We start from the raw sequence: 24,170 nt of genomic DNA on the forward strand, positions 1-24,170 counted from the left end.
AAACGTGGGAAGATTTTAATTAAAATAAATAAGAAATAACTATTTGAAATCATTTCTTTTGGACCATTATTTTCAATACAGTAATTTGAAAATAAAAGTAATATCAATTAATTTGAAGTAATAGCTGTTTTAAATAACGAATTATTTCGTTATTTTTTATTTCAAAAATGAAAGAAATAATCCTGAAAATTGTATGCAACGAAAAGAATTGTTTTAAGAAATTTTTATAGCAATTAACTATAAACAAAACTCTGTCTTCAAAATTTTATAATTGTTAATATTCCTCAAATGACTAAAAATCCAAAAGTGGCTTTTGGATTTTGTTTTTCATTAACAAAGTACGCCTGTCAGCGCAGACACGGTGTACACTTAAGCAACACAATCTTTCACGTTTAATTGGAATAATGTGTACTTTCATCTAAAATAAATAAATTGAATATACTCCATATTATTTGTGCTTTACCAAAAAAATACATTCCCGAAACCATTATCAAAAAGCTCTTAGTCTGTAAAAAGCTGAATGTTTCTCATTCAGCGGATGCAAACTACACAGAAATACTTTTATGCAATGACTTATACGCTATCTTGAAAGTTCGAGGAATCCATCAATAACAAAAGTAAACGCCACCGTAACGTTCCTTATCTGAAATCTCCTTGGTCTCCGATATCGTCCATTCCATGAAGCTCGTAAACCGCGACCTCAGACGCAAAATGGAACGAATCTCCCGTACCGCCAGGGTCAGCAAAAGCTCCGTCAATCCGCGACGATAACGATCCTCTCTCTCTGTCTAACCCTCGTCCTCGATCGCCAGCGATTATCACGGCCAATAATCGATGCAACCGTCGCATCACCGGTCACATAAATCAAAACTGGCGCGACGGAAACGTACCGTGCGCGATGGCCCGTTTCTCGGTAAGAGAACGAGAAAAGGGCAGGAAAGGCAGAAGGTCGTAGAAGAGTTCGTAGCACGGTTCGTGCGAGGGTGTACGGATCGTGTCAACGATACCGTGGATTTACGACGGTCACCGAGCGAATCCATTTGTTTCATCTGCATCTGCTTAGCACGCTAATGCTACCTTCACTGTACGACTGCTCGTTCCGTGCTGTTCAACTGAGAAGAGCTCTAAGATTAAGGTGGACCGTCCTCGAACTGAGAAAAAGCATCGCCAACGGAAGAGGCGGACTGTATAATTTCGTAGTCGGCCAGTTTCCTTTTGCGAGCAACTGAATCCGGGAGTCGAGAGCACCGCTCTAGAGCAGCTCGATGGAAAGCCGGAAGTGTGGCGATCCGTCGCATTCGCGATACGGAAAAGTTATTGTTCGACTCTGATCTTAATGCTTTGTATGAAGGCAACGTATTGGACACGGATACTATGGATTCTTGAATCGGTTTTTCTTCGAATTATAATAGGAAGTGTTTATTTTGAAGTTCCACGCGTGATCACAAACAACTCATTATAACGTGTCTTACAGGGCTGTCGAGTACTCGGAAAAGGCGTGCCGAGTTTTACTCGAGATCGAATGACGGATCTGAGCAGAGTACTCGAAAGAAGCGAGCGGCTCGACAGGACCGAGTAACTCGGACCGAAGCAAGCGCCTTGGAGGAGGCGGATTCACGTTCCGGCAACGACACGTACCGGCACCGACACGACAAAACATTAAACCACGCGTTTTAATGGAACTATTCACACTATTCCCGTTCATGGAACGTTCAGGTCGGTGTCTGTTAAGTGTGAATAGTTTCATTAAAACGCGTGTTTTAATGTTTTGTCGTGTCGGTGCCGGTCCGTGTCGTATAGTCTGAATCGACCTTTACTCGCTTCTTTCGAGTACTCGGCTCGGATCGAAAAGCGAGACTCGATTCGGCTCGGCTCCCGAGTAGCTCGAAACATCCGAGTTTTCCTGCAGGCCTAAAATGTCTTAACACACTAGGCTTATGATGCGGACGTGATCTCGCCATTTTTGAAGATTACAAAATTTTAGCCATTTGGGGCAATGAAGTATGTCGCGTCACGAAACGAGCACTGGCGGGAGAATTTCTTTTCGGGGTTGTAAATCTCGAACTAGCTACAATAGCATCGAAACTGCCGCGATCTGCAACTGATGTCTGCCAAATAAATATTGGACACCTGATTTTTAAATAAATATAGATTTTAATAAAACGTTATACAAAATTATGCAATATACAAATATACAAATGTACAACTATGGAATATGAAGATAATTGAATCGATGTTTAAGGTGCAAGGAAAGTAAATAGTAATCGATAATGGAAGACAATAGTCTTGTCTATCGACGCCACAAGATCGTGAATCGTTGCTCGTCTTTAATAAATACTAAGCATCAAATCAGTAGTAACTAACACGGATTCATGTTCAAATCGTAGATCAATCGTGATATGATCTTAAAAATACAAGATATTGTTTGTACTATTAAATTTTGCATGAATAATAAAGAAAATGGTCTTGTTATGTTTCTCTTGTAACGTCTTTCGTTCATTAAATATTTGAAAACAGCAGATACGTCTTGGATATTTTACACATATACTTTCTATATTTATGCTTTAATTTTGCGGCTGCATGCATATATTCTGCACACATGTTACATAAGTTGTACGTATCGTTCATGCATAATCTAGCTTAACGATGACAGCGTTATTAATCATGTAAGTATAATGTAGACGCAATGACGTCACGTAATGATATATTATTGACAGGTACCCGGATATTCAAGTATCGTAACGCCATGATTGACGTATTGTGGACATAGAGATATTATATATAGCCTGACCTCCAGTTAAACAACAACTAAAAAAAGAAAGAAAACCGCGGTACCCTACCTCTCTCTGTCGACCAGTTCATTTTTATATCATTTTTTGTTTTCTATTTTTAATAGTCACGCACATAGTTTACCTTCACATTAATAAAAGCACGGAAATAGATAGGGTACCGGGTTTTTTTCCTATTTTCAACGGAGAGACATTTTTACTTACAAGCAGGTCTGTGTCTCCCCTACTTTATTCGTAATACCTCTGTGATTGGAGACGGTGGGAGATACTGAGACTGGTATTGATCCGGTGAGGGCGCCCGCGTCATTACTCCCATCAATACTCAGTCCAAGTAACGGAGTCGCGATGGAAAGTTGTGTCGCCGATGATAGTGAGTACGTCGAGTACAAAGTTCCTCCAAGTGAGATGCTTCAAGATAAAAGCAACAATAATGATGACGTTCTTCGGACTTTTATTGAAACATACGAAGCTCTTCCGGAACTGTGGAATTCTATGCACACGTATTACTCGAACAAAGCAAGAAGAAACCTAGCTTTGGATAAATTGGCAGACATTTATGGTAAATTAAAACCGGGTGCCAATCGCGATGACGTAAGAAAGAAAATAAATACCCTTAGGTCAAATTATCGAAAAGAATTGAGGAAAATTGCGGCAATGAAGAGGTACGGAAATGGAAAGACCGAAGATTATCAGCCGGCATCATGGGTATTCCACGCTATGAAGTTCATCGATAACTGTGATCAACCACTCAATGGAAGCGTAGCAGTAGCAACGAACTCGGTTAGTACAATATGAATATTTAAAACAACGCAAGGTGGACATCAATTGTTTTACTCGATATGTTCTCAGTTCCATATTGTTTATATCGTAAACAAATTGATGTACCATAAACGTAGGAGAAAATGACCAAAGTCGGAACCCCAATTGGTTTTTCTTGTATACCTTTCTTAATGTTAACGATCAAATTAAATTTTCAGTGCGAAAGATTTTGTAATCAGTTATCTAAAATTCTGCCTTGGTACAATTCATGTAGAAACATACAGTGAAGAACATTTTCGAATCGAAGAAATTAGAAAAATAGAATTGTTCATGAAAAATGTTCTAAACTCGGATTATGTATTTTTCTATATCAAAACTGCCAAATATAATTATTTTTATGGAAAAAGTTAAAACAGATTTTGGTTATGTAATAAAATGATTTATTCAGAATTAATGTCGAAACTTTTATTGTTAATTTTGTTTGCAAAAATCACAACTATATTTATTTTTGCTGTTGTTGAACATTCTACATGTTTTGTGCACTTTTATTCTAAACTATAATTAGATCACTTTCATCCACATTAAATATTCACTTAAGCTAATCCTTGTTTTTGAAAATTTATGTTTTTTCAACATATCCAAATGTTTTTAAAAATCTCATATGTTTCCCAAAAAGTGCTCAATTTCGCGTAGAATGTCTTTATTATTAAAGTCTTTAAGTCATTCTAGAATACACATTTCTTAAGCTCGAAACAAACGGAAGAACAAAATGTTATCTTGGATAAGTGGCCATGGAACATTACAGAATTTTTTACAGATAGATTGGATGGAATACTTTAATATTCGAACATGAATATTAAATATTTTTCTGTTTTTCACACTGTACTTGAAGAAACGTAGATATTTTCAGATACTTATATTAAAATATTAAACACTGCAATAAATGATATTAATTATCATCTTGAGTTATGTAGAATTATTCAGTATTATACAGAACAGATACTACTGCGATTTCTTTTCATTTGCTTCGAACTTACAACATGTCTAGTGAGTATACTTTACTCACGTTACCTCAACTCTATTTATCGTGCTTTGTAAATTCGCAAGGTTGGATTTATGAATGTTCCTATTGTTTAAATAAAAGAATGCTTGATTGATCGTTATCGATTATCGATTGATCGTGATCGATTGATTGCAATCATGGTAACCTTTTCTGGTTACAGGATTATTGCCTTAATAATTTTTTATTGAATTCATTGTTAAACAATTCTTTATTGAATTCTTGTCGAGTATCATCTACCTGAGGGTACGGTTTTATTTCATGCTCACCCAATGTTAATGTTTTATGTTCGAAATTACTTTGAACGAATTCCGAAAGTTAGATTTAAGTTTATTTGTTCGATCGTCTAAACTCATTCGAATTTGACCAACCTAAATGTAAACACTCAATGTACCATATATATATTGTCATTAGTCCACCGTTGTCTTAATTGGAACGACAGTTTAAAATAAATGAACAATCGACGAGAGTTCGGCCCCTCGTACTGCCGCGTGCCGTCGTCGATCCGTTCGCTCTCTGTTTATAGCGATAACAAGTTTGTCTTTCTCGCACCTCGCCTTTCAGTATTCACCGATAATCGGTTTACCGGATTAGCTAATGATCAAGAAAACGAGTGTATCGAGCGGGATCCTAGTTTTAGAATTTTATTGAGCGCATAGTTTCGCGGCCGAATAATCGGGAGACGGAGAAACAAAGACTTCGGAAAGAATTTTCCAAAACAATCTTCTTATCGTAAAGTTCGTAGGAATTCACTCTTTCACTTCGGAAAGAAAATTCTGGAACACTTTATTTTTAACGGTTGCTCGCGTCATTATATTTATATTCCCTATGACCCACTGTTATACGCTCAAGAGAACTTGGAATCAGGATCGAGACCTAGATCGTAAACTATAAAAGTTACGTTATTCTATTGCTTTAAAGCTAAATCAAGAGATGGAACAGAAAGGCAAATAGAATACTATTATTTTATTTGAAAACATACGGGAAAGCTTTAGTTATGTTTGGTAGCTGAGTGGGTTTTGGTCAATTGGAGTCAATTGGTCAATTGATCAAAATGGATGTATTAAATTCTTTAAGGTGGGTCAGACATTCAAGAGACAGAAGCATATAAACATATTAAAAATTAGAAATTTTACTCTGATGGATAATGGACTTTGAAACAATCCGAAAAAAACTGTAACATGATGCTGGGAATGTTCTTCAAAGGAATATGCAACAGTTAGCAGTAACTACTGTCAAAAATAGAGGACTACGAAATTCTTTGTAATTGTAATACACATAGCTAGATTACACAGAATTTTGTATCGTGTCTAAGCAGTTTTTAAATTAATGTTGAAATAAAAAATCATTGGCCATTCTTCATCTGTTGCGTTGCAAATTGAAGAAAAGAAAAACTGCTAACGAACCGTTATTCATTAACTTGAATACTTTTTTCAGATTCAGCATGATGATGGATTACAAACTTCAGAATTTGGCCAGACGTACAACAATGTTGCTCCCGAAGAAGATTTTAAAGAACACTCGCCGGAACAATTCTATTCAGAAGCATCGAGATCATCAATTATTCCGCCGCCACCACGATCTGAAAATGAGCAGCAAGTGTTTGGGACAACTGCCACACAGAACGAACTGTTGTCCTTAGCTTATAAATACCTAAAGAAGATGGACAAACCACAGGAAGATATGCTCAGTATCGCAAAAGTGTGGGGCGAGAAGCTCAGAACTCTAGATCATCACCAAAGGTTATTCGCTGAGAAAGCGATTAACGACGTATTATTTGAAGCGAGTTTGGGAAATCTTCACAGGTATTCGGTAAAAATTAACGAGGATTCCTATCATTAAAAGAAGCGTAATGAATAGCGTTTATTGTCTATTTGCAGTAGATGGTACATAAATGTAAAAATATTTCTTAACTTTTATGTAATAAATTAATATGGACCGATAAACTTATTTGCTGATGTGACGTGGGACGCGATTCCCGCGTCACAGTTTTTTTTTCTTTTTTTTTCTTATTATGAGTATTATTATTATTAAATTTATTCCTAGTTTTATAAGTATTGGAATTATTGAAATTTAGTGGTTTAATCAATGTAAACAATACTATGGATGATATTTAACTTGCCTATCGACAAGGTCAGGTCTTTGTCACTACAGTCCCGTACGGGCCCGGACTCGTAAGTGAATTTCTAAGTGATAATTTAAATAGAGATATAAGGATGCGAACGGATTTAAGAATTATGAAATTATGAATTATCAAAGCAGTTTTCTGCTATAATAAAGTTACTGTATTTAATTAATAGAATTTTTACAATTTTAGTAGAATGGCAGTACAATTGAGAATAATATAAATTTTATTATAATTATTTGCTTTGCGAATAATGCCCAAAATACAAAATACAAAATGTACAAATTTTCCCATTAAATTAGACACGATCTTTCATTCTTTCGTTCGGATTTTACAAGAATGTACACACATACACTCATATAAAACTGTCGGAATAATTATACAATAAATTATAACCAATTAGGTACCACCCGAGAACATCAATTAGGGATCACCCGGAAATGAAATATCATTTTTGATGTTCCGAATGGTCACAATGATGTGAAAGTACATATAATAATATTGTATTGGAGTAAACACTCACCACCAAGATTTACTGTAAAATTTATCGATCTATCGACACGCACGGATGTTGGTCGTCGGATGTTCTGGACAGGGGAGAAGCACACACAGACACGTGAAAAATTATGAATTACGGAATAACGGATAATCAACAAGTGAGAAAAATTAAAACAATTGATTTAAGATTAAAATATTTTAAATGAATTCAATAATTAGAAAAATTTAAGAACAAAGTTAGGTTGTTTTTACGAGGAACTAGAGTCCTTGCCTACCACTCACTTTTAATAATATAAACGAGTTAACGCGGTACACAACTCTGCTCAAATATAGTTTGCTCGGACTATTCACGCGCTCGACGCGACTGTACGATGAAAAGTGATTTTGACTTCGTTGCTTTGAGCGCAATTCGGTGCGATGTTTACAAAGTGCTTGCGCTGCACTCTCGGAGGTGCCGAATCAGAGTGCACCCCTAACGACAGTGGATTTTAATTGGGTAGACTCCTAGGCTGACTAAGGTGTCTGTGTGCTCCGCCCAAATCCTAAGACTTCTATGTTGTTCGTACAATCCAATTCAAGAGTTTTAATTTCATGGGTGTTATGCGGTCGGCCAACGGGATCGAAAGAGAAAGAAGATTGAAGCGCTGTGCTAAGTTTGGCGTCGCGCTGTACTCTGGTGTGAGGTGTTACGCGAACTGCTTATATCAAAAACGTGGTTTCTGGCGGTTCGCGACGGAAGTTCGGCGTGCAATTTAAAACGATCTGGCTTGAAGAGAATTCTTATCTATTTTGATAACACTCGTGTGATTCTTCCGTTCCCACGGCGCGTGAACATTCTTATCGCTTAATAATAATTGATACATAACATTCTCACGGCGCAGCGCGTACATATTATTATTTTACAATCCAGTCATACTAAACATGTTACATTTTACAAGATTTTTCCACGGCACAGCGCTGCCAGCAGGGTGGAAGTGGCGTGACGACGTTGATTTCAAGGAGGGAATGTGTATTTTGTTCAAAAATGAATTTAATAAACTACCGTCAAAGGCTAGGTTTGTGTTCGATTAGAACGAATTCGGGATGGTAAACCATCTCGAAGACATTCCTGCCGACGAAATGAAGAAAAATAAAAACGAAAATGTCTGCGCGTAACACTGAGAACACTATTAGCGACATATTGTTTGAGGCGAGTTTGAGAAATCAGAATAGGTACTGTGTAAATATTAACGAGAATTTCTCTATTTAGCCTGTTATTACAATGTCTATCGAAATAAGTAGCTTTTGTTTTGTATCTCCACTAGATGGGATGTAAACATCTCAATTAACCTGTTTACGTTAATCCCACTTGTTATGATTAGACTGTGAATGTTTATACAAATTTATATTTTTGTATACACCGATGAAGAACAGAAACGTAAATTAAAATGTGTTTTGTTCTCTGAATGTGTAACATGTATTTGTCTTTTATATATGATGTATTTATTTATACATATCCTCGTTAATTTCTGTATATTTATGTCGCATCGCGAAACGAGCACTTGCAAAATAATTTCGAAGAACCAAGCCTTGACGATACAAATTTGCGATGTCCAGCTTCAGATTTCTACTATTTACGTAAGTACTCGGCATGAGAAACGTAAAATATCGGCCGGTCGCGAATGTATTAATAAATCAGATACGAAGCCTCATACACAAATTCGTCATTCTTCATCTTCGTCTTACTTTGGCATAATTCCTTTGAAAGTTTAGAACGTCTGTTGTAAGGCACTATGAATGTTGAAAAGAATGGGCGCAAAATGGTTTAGCGATTGATTGATTGATTCGGAAAGAAGTGTGGGATCGGATGGATAGACAGGTCAAGACACTTGTGTAACTCCGTTGATTCCGTTCCTCACAATTTTATTATGATGTGGTATACTACGGACAGCGATACGACCCGTGCTGAAGACTGAAAGGGACTGTTTGTCGCGCCCGGCCATTGTCTCTTAAAAAGGGCATTCGGTAAGAAGGAAAGAAAATTAGATAGAAAAGGAAGGAAGAGGAAAAGGAAAAAATTAGGAAAGTTTGTAGTAAGGATAGCGAAAGAAGATTATAAATAAATTACTGAAGTGGTCTCGCCTGTGCCTGGGTAGCGTCAGCTCTCAGGCCCCAGCGAAGCCTTGAAAGGGACACGGTGAATTAGAGACGATGACAACGGGTTCTTCGCCTCGCACGGGTCTGGTCGCCAAATGTGCAAGAATACAAAAGAGTAGAAAGTTCCACTGGGAAAGGCGTATGTGGCCCTTTGGTCGCCACAGAAGATTTTCCAGGATGTTGGAAAGATGTTAGAATGTCAATTACCCAATCAGAAATTCCACGTCACTGAAATTTTCATAGAAGTTTCAAGCGATAATCAAGTGATAATAATAAATACCTCTGGACTAGTCCACAGACATCTACTCGGCTGATAAAAAGCATAAAAATTGTATGCTTGATCGTAAACGGAAGTCCCACACAATAATATTTTGATCCACTCAAAGGAAACAGTTAAAAAGAAGTGAAATGACCAAAAATCAACATCTTGGCGTGATTCACCATCCAATTAGTTATCCGAATAATCTCGGGCCCTGCACCCGGTATTCCATCGGAATTCGATAACGCACCGCGAGACCGATTGCGTATCTAATTGCGAGGGGAGAGACGGAAAGAAATGATTACGAGGTGGCTGCTGGCAGGTAGAGAATCCGCGCCGGGATAGCCTGGTTAATATACCTACGTGGCCGCGGGTAATGAACGCGTGTTAACCAGTTCGTTATCGGCAAAACAGCGCCCACCTTCTTCTCGCATGCGAGTCCGTGGAGATTCGCTTCGATGCTGGCTGAAGTAAACGAGACGACGTGGAAACAGAGGGAGAGAAGAGAAACGCGACGAAGACGAGAACACGGAGAGGAACGAGATCGTAGAAGGAGAGAGAAACGAACCTGGAGGATTAAGAGGGTGAAAGGGAAAGGCGAGCGCACCAGGATGGGCCTGGTTTTATCGCGTGATGCTCGGGTAATCGTCGCCCTGCAAGAAGTTATGATTCCACCGTTTCCAGCTATCGGCGATTTTCTGCAGAACTTACGTCGCTGACCGCCGTGACTAAGGACGCTTTCCGTCCACGAGGATCGTTGTCGAGGCCGTCGGAAAGGCCGGTGGAATTTATTTTGCATCTACAGGGGACCGTACGATGTTTCGTCTTGCTTATTGCGGATTCGTCGCGGACGTGATTGTGTAAAAGATTGAGTCGATGTAAGAGTCTACACGGGGGTTGGGGCATCGATGGGGCTAGGCACGGCTCTTAGTGGAATTTCCTTTCAACCTCTTTTTAACGCGACGGTTAAACGCTCGTGAGACACTGGGAATGCGATTATTTTGAGACAGGTATACGGAGTGTTTAAACTCTTTGTGCTCTAAATTTTATCGACAATATCATAGAGAACTAGGCATATGGTTTACATTTTTCTTTTCAACAACACCTAGTTTAAATATTAGGTTGTCCCAAAAGTTTCTTTCGCTTTATTAATAAGTAATAGATGCACAATATTTTATGTTTTATGTTACATTACTGAATTGTGTACGATACATTTTGCTCCATTACTGTTACAACATGAATATCTATGACATTAGATTGTCTATTTATATAAACACGGCCACATAAAATAATTGAGTGAAACTCGCGAAAGAAACTTTCGGGACGACCTAATAATTAGAAATGTGGTTTATTCTCTTTTGCTTAATCCATTTACCGCCAGACAAATTTAAAGCGCTTTGCTTTTGGTGTCAATATTGAATTCAGACGTGTAATCTAGGTTATTATTTTCATAATAAAAAGTGATATTAGGAATGTTAGGCTGAATGAAGCATTTAGAAATGTTAAGTCGAAATGAAAAAGTTAGAAAGTGAACGACAGGGGACGTGGTGGGTGTACGTTGACGCCACAGTAGATTAGACCCATTCACTGCCAGACAAACGTTTTGCCTTGGGCGCCAAGATTTAATACAGATGTGTAATCTAGGTTATTATTTTGATAATAAAAAGTGGTATTAAATTTGTTGTTTTAAAAAGAAAATTTACGATCTCCTTTTTCAATAATAATTCGTGATTAAGAAGGTTATAAACTTATCCATTGAGTAATTGCAATCAATTTGAACTACGAGACATTTTGTAGTTTGTAGTGAATGGATTAAAAAGACTATCATATGGTTCTATCAACAATATTCTAAATAGTTTATCCTCTTTTACTCATAAAAACTATTAAATAAACAGGTTTACTAACAATACTATACATAGTCAAAAATATAGTTTATCCTCTTTTGCCCAAAACCGCTGTTAGATAATACATTGACGAGTCACGCATATTTGTTATACATTATTTATTCTATTTTATTTACACTTCGTGTCCTTATTTGCTGTAACACGCAGACTTCAAAAGAAAAGAAAAATTTTGAAATAAAAAAATTAAAGTAGATATAAATAAAGTATAAAGTATATAATTATTATGCTAGTGCAAAAGGGTAGGCTTTAGCGACAGTTATTTTACAACCTAACCCTAGAACAACAGAATGGAAAATGCATCTTGTTGAACTGTTAACGCGTTGACTACACTAGTGGACAAGCAAACCGGAACGATTTTTCAAATGCTCATAACTATGAGAGTTTTCAACTGACTTCGGTGAAACTTCGTGAGGAATAGTCCTCTGGTGTCTTCTGAGTGTGTGCAAAGTTGCATTGGCGAGGGTTGATGTAAAGGGGTTAATTCACCCACCCCTAAAAGGGAGTGTGTAAAAAAACGCATATTTGAAACAGGCCAGGGATGACGGAATGGGTTGAAAAATTCAAAAAACCTTTAGGGCGACTCTCCTTGATGCCTTCTACAAAATGCACCCCTTGAAATTCCTCTCAGACAAACCCACCCCCCACAACCTTCCACCTCCTCTAAAATCCATAATTTTTGGACGACGGTTTCGACTTTGGGCTCAATGCATTCTCTGGGTTCCCCTGATCTAGAAAATGCCATCATTCATACCGTGCACCCCATTCAGAAGTGGAGCGAGGCCCTGCACCTGTACGTGGTCAGCCTAGACCGGACTCCAATTTAACATGGGCTGACCACGTACGGGCGCAGGGTCCCGCACCACTTTTGTATGCCGTTTGCGTCCAGCCCACTTACTACTCTTTCAAATCTGCGCCGATTTGACAACGAAAGTGTGATTCAAAAAGTCTGATTTTTTTGGAGACGTTTTAATAAAGCACTCGCGCATTCGAATCTACGAACGGCATTGACGTGAGGTTACTCGTTCACCTTGCAGATGAGCCTAAAGTTGGAAGCGAGTTTTTAAAAAAAATCGACATTTTCGTATTTTATTGCCATTCACGCGGAAAAAAGACATCAAAACTGTGTCGCTCCAATGCCTTGGGCCGTACCACATGTGTTCCACGCAACAAAACGTCGTTCCAACCCTTACACTTGGGGGTGGTCCACCCCCAAGCTCCCCCCCCCCTTCAGCTTGGGGGGGCAGTTTTCGAAACGGAATCTTTTCGGCATTCATCCTTAACGTATCGAGAACAAACATGGTGAATTTCATCGCCCTTCGATGTGTAGAAGTGCTCCCTTAAGAAGGGGGTTGAAAATTTGCGACCCGTTCCACCCCCCCCCCCCAAAGGGTTCCTATGGGGTGCACGGTACGAGTGATGACATTTTCTGGATCAGGGGAACCCAGAGAATGCATTGAGCCCAAAGTCGAAACCGTCGTCCAAAAATTGTGGATTTTAGAGGAGGTGGAAGATTAGGGGGGTTGGGTTTGTTCGCAAGGGTTTTGAAGGGGTGCATTTGTAGAGGGCATTAAGGAGAGTCGCTCCAAAGGTTTTTTTGAATTTTTCAACCCCTTCCGTCATCCCTGGCCTGTTTCAAACCCAGAAGACATTTGAAGACTATTCCTCACGAAGTTTCACTAAAATCGGTTGAAAACTCTCATAGTTATGAGCATTTGAAAAATCGTTCCGGTTTGCTTGTCCGCTAGTGTATATGGAATGTAGTCGTCTTGAAAACAAAATTCTAACACGTACGCTCGTACAGTATAGGATGGCGCAAAATTAGCTGATTATTAAAAAAAAAATCATAACTTGTCTAGCTTTGTTTTATTTTAATAAAATATAATATATAAAAATAAAACATGTAAAGTGTAATTATGGAAAGGCACAATTGTTTAGCAAACAAAAATATCACAATCTTCTTAAAAACCATTCAATCAGTTTGTAAGGCATTGGTTATAAAGTGCTAAAATTATTTTATGAAATAGTAATATATTATTAATTTAAAAGAATGACTGAAATACAGTTATTGTTTTTTACATACTGTTTTGCGTATTCTAGAATTGAATTTATTACAACGAAATACCTTAATAAGGAATAAGTAGTATAAAATTGAATAGTTGGTGTATCGCTAAGCTTTCAATTCTATGCTGTAGAAGAATTTACTCAGACGGACTTAAAAAGTGTAATTAAAAATAATATTACCTACCAAAAAGCGATATTCATCTTTGAAGTTTTTAACATTTTTTAAGAAATGTTACACTGAAAATGAACAAAACTGAAGTACGGTGTTAATACGCAAAATTTTAATGGGAACATTGTTACTGGAGGACTCATGGGTAAAGCTGAGCCACCTCTCAAGTTATTAAACTTCAACGTCTACAATACTAGGCAATCAACACCTCGTACAATCACGAAAAAAAGGGGGTATCAGCCATCTGATCATCAAGTCGCTAATTGCTCCAATTCAGAGTATCTTCGAGTTACTTGGACGGCATCTTAAACATCGGCAATCGCAATCTAGGAACGGTTGGTACGAACCGAATGAACCTTTGTTGGCGTCGTTGCCCGCAGCAGAGCCGCGTTAAAACTCTAACGAGCGAGGGACACGGCTGAATTACGAGGAACGTTATTGTTACTGCTCCTATTTTTCCACGGTTGCAGCGTCATTCTCTCGTTAACACTCTCTCTTGTTAACGTTACTGCACGCGCGCTAGTTTCACCGGCGAACCTAATGCAATGCAAATTCAACAGCCGTCATTGAGATATCATATCGGGCCGTAGCAAGGGCTAACGTCCCGGCTGAACGCGACTGAAAATTAACAGCGTTGTTTATCGCCGCAATAATATACGAATGAACGTGCAATCACGTTACTCTCTGCCACCGACTGGCCAGATGCTCTTCCTAGTTCCCCACGGCGTGACTTTGTTACAGGTTACTCCACCTTGACCTGGCACGTTGCACGGATGCACCGCACGGAAAGAAATTGGAGAACGCTTATTAAACTCACTCTATTAAGGGTCTACTCTTCTATTTTTACCAGTATCGAGACAATTTTCATGGTTTTTTGCAGCCAAAATAATTGACATAAACCCTTGAAATTTGATACACTTACTTATACATTGTCATAAGAGTCGAAACCAAAAATGATTTTTAAGAAAATATCATTATTAAAAATGTGCTTAAAGGCTACGACGCGATTTGAACACGTTCTTTTATGGTCGTCGCTAGTGGTTTGATGTAGACTATTCCTCCAACAAAAAGTTAAACCAAGTTTGGTAATTTTGGATGTAGGTAATTTTAAATTTTGCGTCGCCTCTGAAAAGGTTGCATTGTATTTAATAATTTAAAGCTGATGAGTATTCATATAAATTAACTAGAAATTATTTCAGACTTTTTAATGCAGTTTTAATGTTATTCGATGCTGATTATATTTTTTTCTCAAAAAATAAATTTTTTCTCTACAGAACCGGTCAAAAATTTCTTTCTGCCGTAGTTGTCTATAAATATAAGAAGTTTGAAAATCACTGGTGTAGTACATATTTGTGGTTCAATCTAACATTTGCAGAGGATGTAACTACGACGAGAATATTTACGTTCACTGCAAAAAATGAATCCAGGTAGATGTTCGATTTAAATCCTAACCTTTTAAACATTACATGAAATTACGGAGCTATAGGGTACGTTTATATTAAGTATTATCAGGAACATATTAATACTGAACGGAAAAAACGACGAGAAAGCACTATAATCAGCTTGCAATCAAGTTTCGATAGAGATCGTCGCGAAATTTTAATCGGCTTAAATGCACGATCTTAATAGAGATCCACGATTTTAACCTGATCTCGTCCGGTACGTTAATCTTATCTGGTATCTGGTTTGCCAATAATTATCGGACTTTTCGTGCTGCGATAGTAGTTCAACGGGATTTTCGGTGGTTCTCACGTGGAAGCGAATGCAAAATAATTTAATATGCGTGCAAACACGCGAGAATGTATCCAAAGTTATCTGCATGCGTGTTAAGTAATTACCGAAAAGGGGATATTTATCTCTGCCTCGATAATTGTAAAAGTTAAGAGAAGAATACCTCTCACGTGGGACAATAATTTGTTGTTAAAGACATCAGAAGTCGTTGGTTTTATATCAAAATGACCATTACTTACAATTACGACATTTGTTCAAATGAAAAAATGTACCATATTAAAGTGAGACATGATATTTTTATGTTACATTTGATTTACAGATAAAAATTGTTCTGGTTTGTGTGTATTCGACTAATGCAAAAAAACATTTATTTGAAATCCTTCCTTCATTAGATTCAACAGATAATGTTTGAAATAGTTAAGAACGTTGGGAATGTTCAATTTACAGGTGACAACGAATGAGATAGATATTTATTAAAAGATGATTACTGTAAAGAATTTTCCGATAGGAGGTTAATTACTTTGTTGATTAATAAAACAGAAATAGTGTTGAATACATTTGATTTTTAACGATAAACGTGATACATGTATCGACTGAATGTTAACAACAAGTATATTAAAAAAACAAAATCTCATTATGAGTCACTATATAATCTTTTTTGCAAGAAGACTTTGATTAATTAGTGCATTATTTTCAGTAATTTGGGAAACGTTTCGTACATTAATTTTAAAAGTAACACAAATCCAAAATCAAAATTTCCTCTCATATCGCTTGTGACATTTTAAATAGAATTATATTACTTTCTATGAGAGAAGCATTTAGATGCAATAAGATACAACAAGATGCATTTTATTATATAAAATAAATTCAGTAATCGTATTTTTCGTTAACAAATTTATAAATTAACATGCAATAGAGTAAATTAAATTTTTTTTTAATATCAATCACTTATTGTTATGTTCAAGCATTAAGCAATTTATGTATGTATAAATAACTAAAAAATAAAATGCAATAGAATTCATGCTATATTGTCTAGTGAAAACATGCTCGGTATCAGATCATTCATCGAACTGCCTTTTCTCGAAACGAATTTTCTACTTATTTTTGCTCGAGGTTACGCAACACGAAAAATAAGAATCCCATTAGGTCTTGGTTAACTGTTCTTTAGAATAGAAATTTTAATTGGACGTTCCTCCCTGCCGACCAACATTAGCCTGTGATTATTAATTTCTTCGATTTTCTCGTTGTTCAGTTTTTACCGCGGCTCTCACACGAGAGAAGATAATAAATGAAAATTATATAAGCCTGCGGCGTATGGGGTAATTATGTCGATACGAATTACATCATGGCATAGAATATATGGTTAGAATTTTTTTATAGGGAACCCGCACGTGTAATCGCGAGCATTCATTAGGCTGAAACGCGAGTGAATCAGAATCGCGCGAAAGATGACGCTCGAAAAATGTATTATAATATACTCCCTGATCTTAAATTGAAGTAGAGACTAGCTTTGGATTTTTCTTTTCTAATTGCTTTACCTATATAAGGATTAGAGCTGTTGCTTTGTTAGGTGCCCCTTTATATTTAAATTAAATTCAGTTCTATAAGCTTTTAATGATTCAATTCTCTATTTGGTGTTATTATCGAATAGATTGAAACAAATTAAATAAGCGTGCATGAACAAAAAAAATATAAAATATAATATAAAAGTATATCGAAAAGTACATGCCGAAGTGAGTAACTTCCTCCTTTTTCGAAGTCGGTTAAATAATAGATATTTCAGATTGTTCACTAAACTCAATCGACGAGTATGTGTTATTCCTCTCTCAACCGATCATATTGATATATTAGAGGAAATAAAAATCATTCCTTTAAATAAAAATAGTATCCATATTCAAAATATTTTTCATCTGCAAAAAAAATCGTCGTTTGAAAAAATAGTATGTGTCTACATCATTTTTGGACGGAATACTACGTATTTACACACAAGTCTTCTTAAACTATGTTTTATGTCTTTCAACTAAATTTACATTTAAGAAGAATGCGGAATTCTATGTTTCGTTTTATCATAAAACTAAATTTAGGAAAGTTGTAAAAGGTAATGGTATATTAACGTCTAATTTTGTTTGCTTTGAGCTTTTCAAATGAAGTTTACTATCATCAGTTACTTGAATGGATTGAACAATCGAATCGATGTCGATAATTCAAAAAGGAACTTGAGACGCAAACAGTTAACGATGTTTAGACAATCACTTTAAACGAATCTATCAATCAACGTCTAACAATCTAACTGTAAATCACTTGAACTAGGGGTCCGCAGACTCATACTTCTGAAACCGGTTTTAGTGGTTCCTAAACTTGCCTTAACCTACGCTTAATCTAGACACCTGAACCCTTTCATCTTTCACTGTTTTGGGACTTGCATATTTTACCTGGCCGAACGAGGTATAAAGGATGAAATGGTCCAAGTGACCAGGGTGTAATTCACAGAACTCGAGAGACGACAACTCGCAAAACTTGCCATACAATTGGAACAACCAGGGGTGGATCTATAATGTTTTTACTTTGGGCCCTTACATCGATGAAGCTTACAAGCAATTCTTATCGAATCATTTTTTTATTTAACTACTTTTCGTAAATGTAGAAAATTTCCCTTATTTTATTTGATTAGATGTTCAAGATTACATATATTTTTCAAGATTATTAGTAACAATATGTTTTAATCATTTTCTTTGCTCTTGGAACATGGCGTGTTTGCTTAAATAACCTTCCCAAATTTTATTTAATAGCTAGTACTTGCAGACTTATTATTACTGATATAAATGCATTTAATGTGTAGTTTCTTTCTGCAAATAAAAAAGAAAAAAAAATAACATTCAACGAGGAAAATAAAAAGAATGTATTATTTTTTAACATATTATATATAAAAAATGGAAATTTTGCATAATTTTGTTACACCATTAAAATCGTCGTTCAAAAACACATTTCATCAATGTACAGCAAACCTCTATTTCTAATGGTTTCCGAGAAATTCAACAATGTATGTTCTGTACCCCCAAATTTGAGGGCTGATTTCAGCTCCTTAAAATGAATATTAGCAGCTAAAAAAAAACATGTATCGAATGAATTTATGAGAACTGCAAAACTGTTAAGTTTCATCAAAATTAGTAATTCTCACCTCGAGACGGTCCCTTGTAAGCCTTAAATGTTTGATGGAGACTCCTGAGTGATGTCTCGTAATTGGGAATTTTGCAAATATTGAGAATCCTCAATTATTTTATTATATTATGATACTTCTACTAATAATTATTCAAGTGTTCATACGATGAAATTTTCCAGAAGTTTTGTCACCGTTGGTAATAATCACTTTTAACTCGCAACTGCAACTTCAATCTGTAAAATTCACAAGTGTATCATAACCTGGCAAAGGAAAAGATAGGGCCCTGTCATGTTTGGATTGTATCTTCTAGATGTTTACGTGACTAAACTGATATTGAACAAAGAGGTGTATGTCGACACAGGTGGATCACCGCTTATCGTGAAAGTTGTCTTCATTAATCTTCCAGCGATGACAGTTGTCGAGCGAAAACGACATCGTAGAGATGACGACATCTTTATCTACGAATTCAAGAACGGCCAATCCTGTCATTTCTCAATGATATGCGAAGAGTTAGTTAAAAAAATGAAGAAAGTCCCGATAAATATAGGCGTTTTCAGAGAGGACGACGAGTATCCTATCTGTTATGTTCGTACGCATCTCACCGGTTGCGCTTGTGACTTGGTGAGAAACAATCACTCGTGCTTTCAGAACAATTTATGTTTAACTTAACGTTTCAACCTTTATTTTTTTTCGTATCGAATATATAAATAATATTTCACTGCTGTTATTCTACACGATATCTATATATAAACAAGATTATTAAATATCTTTACAATTATTATTATAATTTAACCTGACGCGTTATTTAATTGTATCATTAAATATGAGAAAATAAATTATTTTGCTCGACAATATCAATTCTTAAATCGAGTAAGACGCACACTCGATTCTTAATAAATATCATTTTACAATTAATTGTAAAACATAGTTTGAGCAACTAATCTCATTATAAATATCAAATTAACTTCGTTATTTTTGTAGGGTGAGCTGAAGGTGGACAGACCAAAATCCTTTACATTTAGAGGACCTTTCGATCTAGTAGATAATGGCAATAGTTTTGCAGGACAACTAAGCATTGACATTACGATTACAAGTATGGGAAGGTATTATGAACCCACAATATTTATTTATTTAAAATTATTATGTGGTAAGACAGATACTTAGTTGATCTACTTGTAGTTATTATTTATGCTAGGTGATTAACACTTACATTCCGTTTGCTTGTGTTTAACATCATGCTCCGAAAAGTCCAATAAACACTTTCAATTTAACATTACAATTTAACGTTACATTATCAAAGAAATTTTTTATATTTTTATTTATAGCTTGTTTAAATGTTCTTTGTACACTGAAGATGACCAAAAGAATTGTCGAAAACGTTTATGTAAATTTAGACATGTAGGGTCAATTATACGAATATTATATGAATAATCAACATCCATTTCATTTGAAAATACTTGCAGGTAATGAAAGCACTATTTATTAAATTATATTTTCTGAGAATAATCAATATTTTAATTCGAAATAAAACATTAGGACCACGATTTCTTAAACACAGCAGAAAGAAACATTATATGAATAAGGGATAATGACATTAATTTGCATTCTTACAGTTACTTTTGACTGTACGTTAACATTTATATACAGGTGCATGATGAGATACTACGCTCTAGCGCCAAATTGCTTTCTCTTCAAAACCGGTCCCGAGGAAAACGAGTACAAATGCAATTTCAAAGAAACATCGAGAATAGCTGATGAACTGTTGTACGGATCTTTTGGAGATAACGTAGGAAAAGTTAGGGAACTCTCGGTGAATCTAGACACCGATTCACCAGGGAGTCTGGTCACAGATATCGTTGGAATCACTCCAGCTGCTGGACATCTTGCGAATGGAAGTCCTCCACCTCAACCACCTCGAGAACCCTTAGTGGATCCACGATTGGTGCGGAAAAGAAGAAGAAAAGGCAGGAAAAAAGGAAAAAAGTAATGAAATTTAGTCTCTCAATTAAAGAAGATCATAAAACGTTCACTAAAAACTATAGAATGTAACAGAATGAAATGATGTACAATACCATAATAATAAATTGATCGGAATAATTATAGTATCGATTCGTTTCATTATTCTCGATCAACTTAAATTAAATCAGTAGAGATATAAATGTTCATCAATTTGTCTGTAAAACTTGTTTGCTTGTTTCCTCTTGATTGTTTTGATCTAAAGACAAAAAATAGATTCCTTATCTTATTTCTTTCTTTTTTAGATCATTTATAGTAATTCGGAAAATATAATCAAATTTCAATAATAATAAGAATACCGTGTGAAATCTTTGAATATTAATTATTTGATATTAGCAGTAGATACAGAAATTATTTTACAGGATATAAATATTTCAATAGGTACATAATAGACATGTTTCAAATGATTAAAATTTATAATCATATTCATACGATATAATTTTACATCATATTGAATTTATATAATTCAATCTTTAATTGAATTATTAATTTAATTGTTACGAAAGAAAATGGATTCTCGACTCACTATTTTATTTTAAATGATTTAGATATAAAAATTACAGGAATCACTCACGTCATTATGATTTATTAAATTTTAAAAACAACATATAACTAGTATCATCAACTGATTAACAATTAGAAAAAGCTATTATTAAGCATGGCATCGTTTAAGCAAATAGTATGTAGCATATACGGTATATAGCGACGCTAAACACTTGGCACGTATCACGAAATCGTGACTCCAACGTAAAGGATTAAATGTACTAGGTTGGCGCCACAATCACTAGACCTAAACGCTATTGAACATTTTTGAGGCCAATTAAAGAAAGAAACTGCCAACTATAACAGTTTAACGAAATCAATTCAAATTTATCGTTACTATGAAAAAAGTAATGAATTTATGGAACAAAATTAGCCCTTAACAATATAAAAAAATTATAGAAAATATACCTACACGACTACAAGCTTTTATAGACGCAAAGGATGGATATAAAATATATGAAAACAATTTCATGATAAATCACGTTTTTGATCAGATGCAACCTTCCACTGATTTTTTAATTATTTCTCTAAGAAATATTCTTTTTGTTATGTTTTGAATTTTTCCCATTAATGCAACCAATTGAATTATAAATTAAGTATGTTTCCAAAGATTTATAATTAACGATTACACATTAATCAAATAATGAAAAATAATTCGGAAAAGTATTCAATTTTTGTGAGTCATTTTAATAGGTCCACCGGAAAGTTCTGTCCGTTACGGTTACAAGTTTTTAACAAGTACGGGCATATTCATTCAAAATTATATACAAATTGCAATCATGCTGGCAAGATGTCATAAACAGTGATAAAAATTATATTATTGAATAAAATTTATTCAGGGTATGAGAAATTTATTATTTTGTGTTATTCTAAAAACAGACACAACTTTCCGGTAGACCTAATATAAAGACCTCTCAATTATTATTGATTTCAATCCTCGTTAAGTTTATTGAAAGACCTGTAATTGACTAATGATGGAATTAATGGTCAAGGGTAATTTTAAGTATCGATACCAACAAAGTGAAGTTTTACGAACGATGTTAGTTGTGGGATCCATGTACTACGAGACATCGAAGACGGAAACGGGTACCGATCGAAAGAAACGCGTCGGCTTAGGATGAAAAGCAGTTAACGGCATATCATGAGAAGAGAGAGCGATTCAGCGTCGTGGAGGATCTTTCTCACGGAGCTCTTTGCTATAGGGCAAAGATGTCTGCATACGCCCGACGACACGATTATGATTTATGCCGAATCGAATCGAGGCTGATTTATGAGAACGTAATGTTCTCAACTCCAGGATATGCCTGCCTGGAAGGCGGCTCGTGGAACGATTTCCGAAACGCATTCTAATGTTTGAACTCGGGGAAAGGTTCAGTTGTCGCTGAAAGCAATGACGATGACTGCTCTTTGAGCACAGCATAAATTACTAATAGCTAGGAACCTCTAACATCGCGAGTCAGACGAATCTCGAACGTATTGGGAAAGTGACGCATGTGCGTCAAGATTTGCGAAATGGACCGTGGTTGTGATAGAGACGTACCTGCCTCCTTTATCATTTTCTAGTTTTAATGCCTTAGATACAATTCGGTTGGAAAATAGTAATTGATTTATTTTACGCATTACTTGCTTTATTCATAACTCTCATATCATTTATTTACACCATTACTTTTCAACGTGAGCGATATCATCCTCTGGTATGTGATTGACATCTTAAAGAAAGCGATTATCTAATTATTTATTTGTTTTGATAAGTCATAGAATTCACTTACTTTGCGGACAAGATGACCAAGATTATCTTTGTGTATAAGATTATATCCCTTGAAATTATAACCAATTATTATTAATCCATTCCTTCCCGGGCATATTTCAAGCGTTTTGCCTTGAACGCCAAGATTAAGTACAGCTGTGTAATCTAGTTTATTTTTTTGATAATATAAAGTGATATTAAATTTTTTGTTTTAAAAAGAAAATTTACGATCTCCTTTTTCAATAATAATTCGTGATTAAAAAGGTTATAAACTTATCCATTGAGTAATTGCAATCAATTTGAACTACGAGACATTTCGTAGTTGGCAGTGAATGGGTTAAACGTTGTAAATATCAATTGTCTCAAGTTTTCAATGAAACTTTAAATTTCATGTAGTTTATTATGTATATGTTAAGTTAACAGTATATGTAATAAATGTCATTTTACTTCTGTTCCTTTCTAGAAAATAAAATACCGAATTGAGTAACCTCCTCCTTTTTCGAAATCGTTTAAAAAATCGGTTAAAAAAAACTGTCATCAGATTTCATTCTGTGCAACCAAGTGTGTTATATTGTAACTAATGACGTTTTCGAATGTTCTTTCGACTTCTCTTGGATATAGTTTGATTTGGCGTGGATTAAAATTTCTAATTGTACCGAATATGTTTCTTTTTTTACTTTCTAAGGTTGCATTTATCGTTGCATTTATTTTGGGCATGTAATTAATCGATATTAATAATACAAAGTGCCAGTGATGTAAATCTTTACTTTGGATAAGCTCGAAAACTACTAGAGAGATCTATCTATTACTAAGATTCTAAGGTATCATATACAAAAGAGAAGAAAATTGATTTTTCCAAAATTCTATAGTGCCATTGCCCCTTAATCCTCAACGATAGCTTTCCTTCTCGCGCATACCACAAATTTAGTAACGAAATTCTCACGTGTCGTGTGTTCCCTAGGATGTAACACCGGGCCTAGTTCCAGTTTCTCTTTCTGTACATCTCTTCTCGCCATTCTTATCACGTCCTTCATCCCATTCTACACTGCAAGAAGTAAGGTATCCTTTCCTCGTAAATAAAGACATGCTCGCTTAAATAACCATCCTGTCGTCCTACGAATAACGCTGACTACCGGTACACGTGCGTTATTCTTTACTTTCCGGGGTGGGAGGAGCTCGAGCAATTTCGAAAGCAGCTCGCGTGCATCGATTT

General features: G+C 35.6%; 2 protein-coding genes across 2 annotated transcripts; both read left to right on the plus strand.

Moving 5' to 3' along the window:
- Positions 1-2,706: 2,706 nt before the first annotated feature.
- LOC128888067 (uncharacterized) lies at positions 2,707-9,715 on the plus strand. Its single transcript, XM_054144688.1, has 2 exons — positions 2,707-3,569; positions 6,046-9,715. The coding sequence occupies exons 1-2, from the start codon at positions 3,135-3,137 to the stop codon at positions 6,448-6,450; spliced, it is 840 nt and encodes a 279-aa protein (XP_054000663.1). The 5' UTR covers positions 2,707-3,134; the 3' UTR covers positions 6,451-9,715.
- Positions 9,716-18,939: 9,224 nt separating this feature from the next.
- Positions 18,940-20,710, plus strand: LOC128888068 (uncharacterized). The gene is made up of 3 exons (XM_054144689.1): positions 18,940-19,272; positions 19,633-19,754; positions 20,299-20,710. Exons 1-3 carry the CDS (start codon positions 18,940-18,942, stop codon positions 20,636-20,638), a joined length of 795 nt encoding a protein of 264 aa, XP_054000664.1. The 3' UTR covers positions 20,639-20,710.
- The last annotated feature ends 3,460 nt before the right edge of the window (positions 20,711-24,170 follow it).

Source organism: Hylaeus anthracinus, unplaced genomic scaffold (assembly GCF_026225885.1).
Source record: "Hylaeus anthracinus isolate JK02 unplaced genomic scaffold, UHH_iyHylAnth1.0_haploid 11989, whole genome shotgun sequence".
Lineage (NCBI taxonomy): Eukaryota > Metazoa > Arthropoda > Insecta > Hymenoptera > Colletidae > Hylaeus > Hylaeus anthracinus.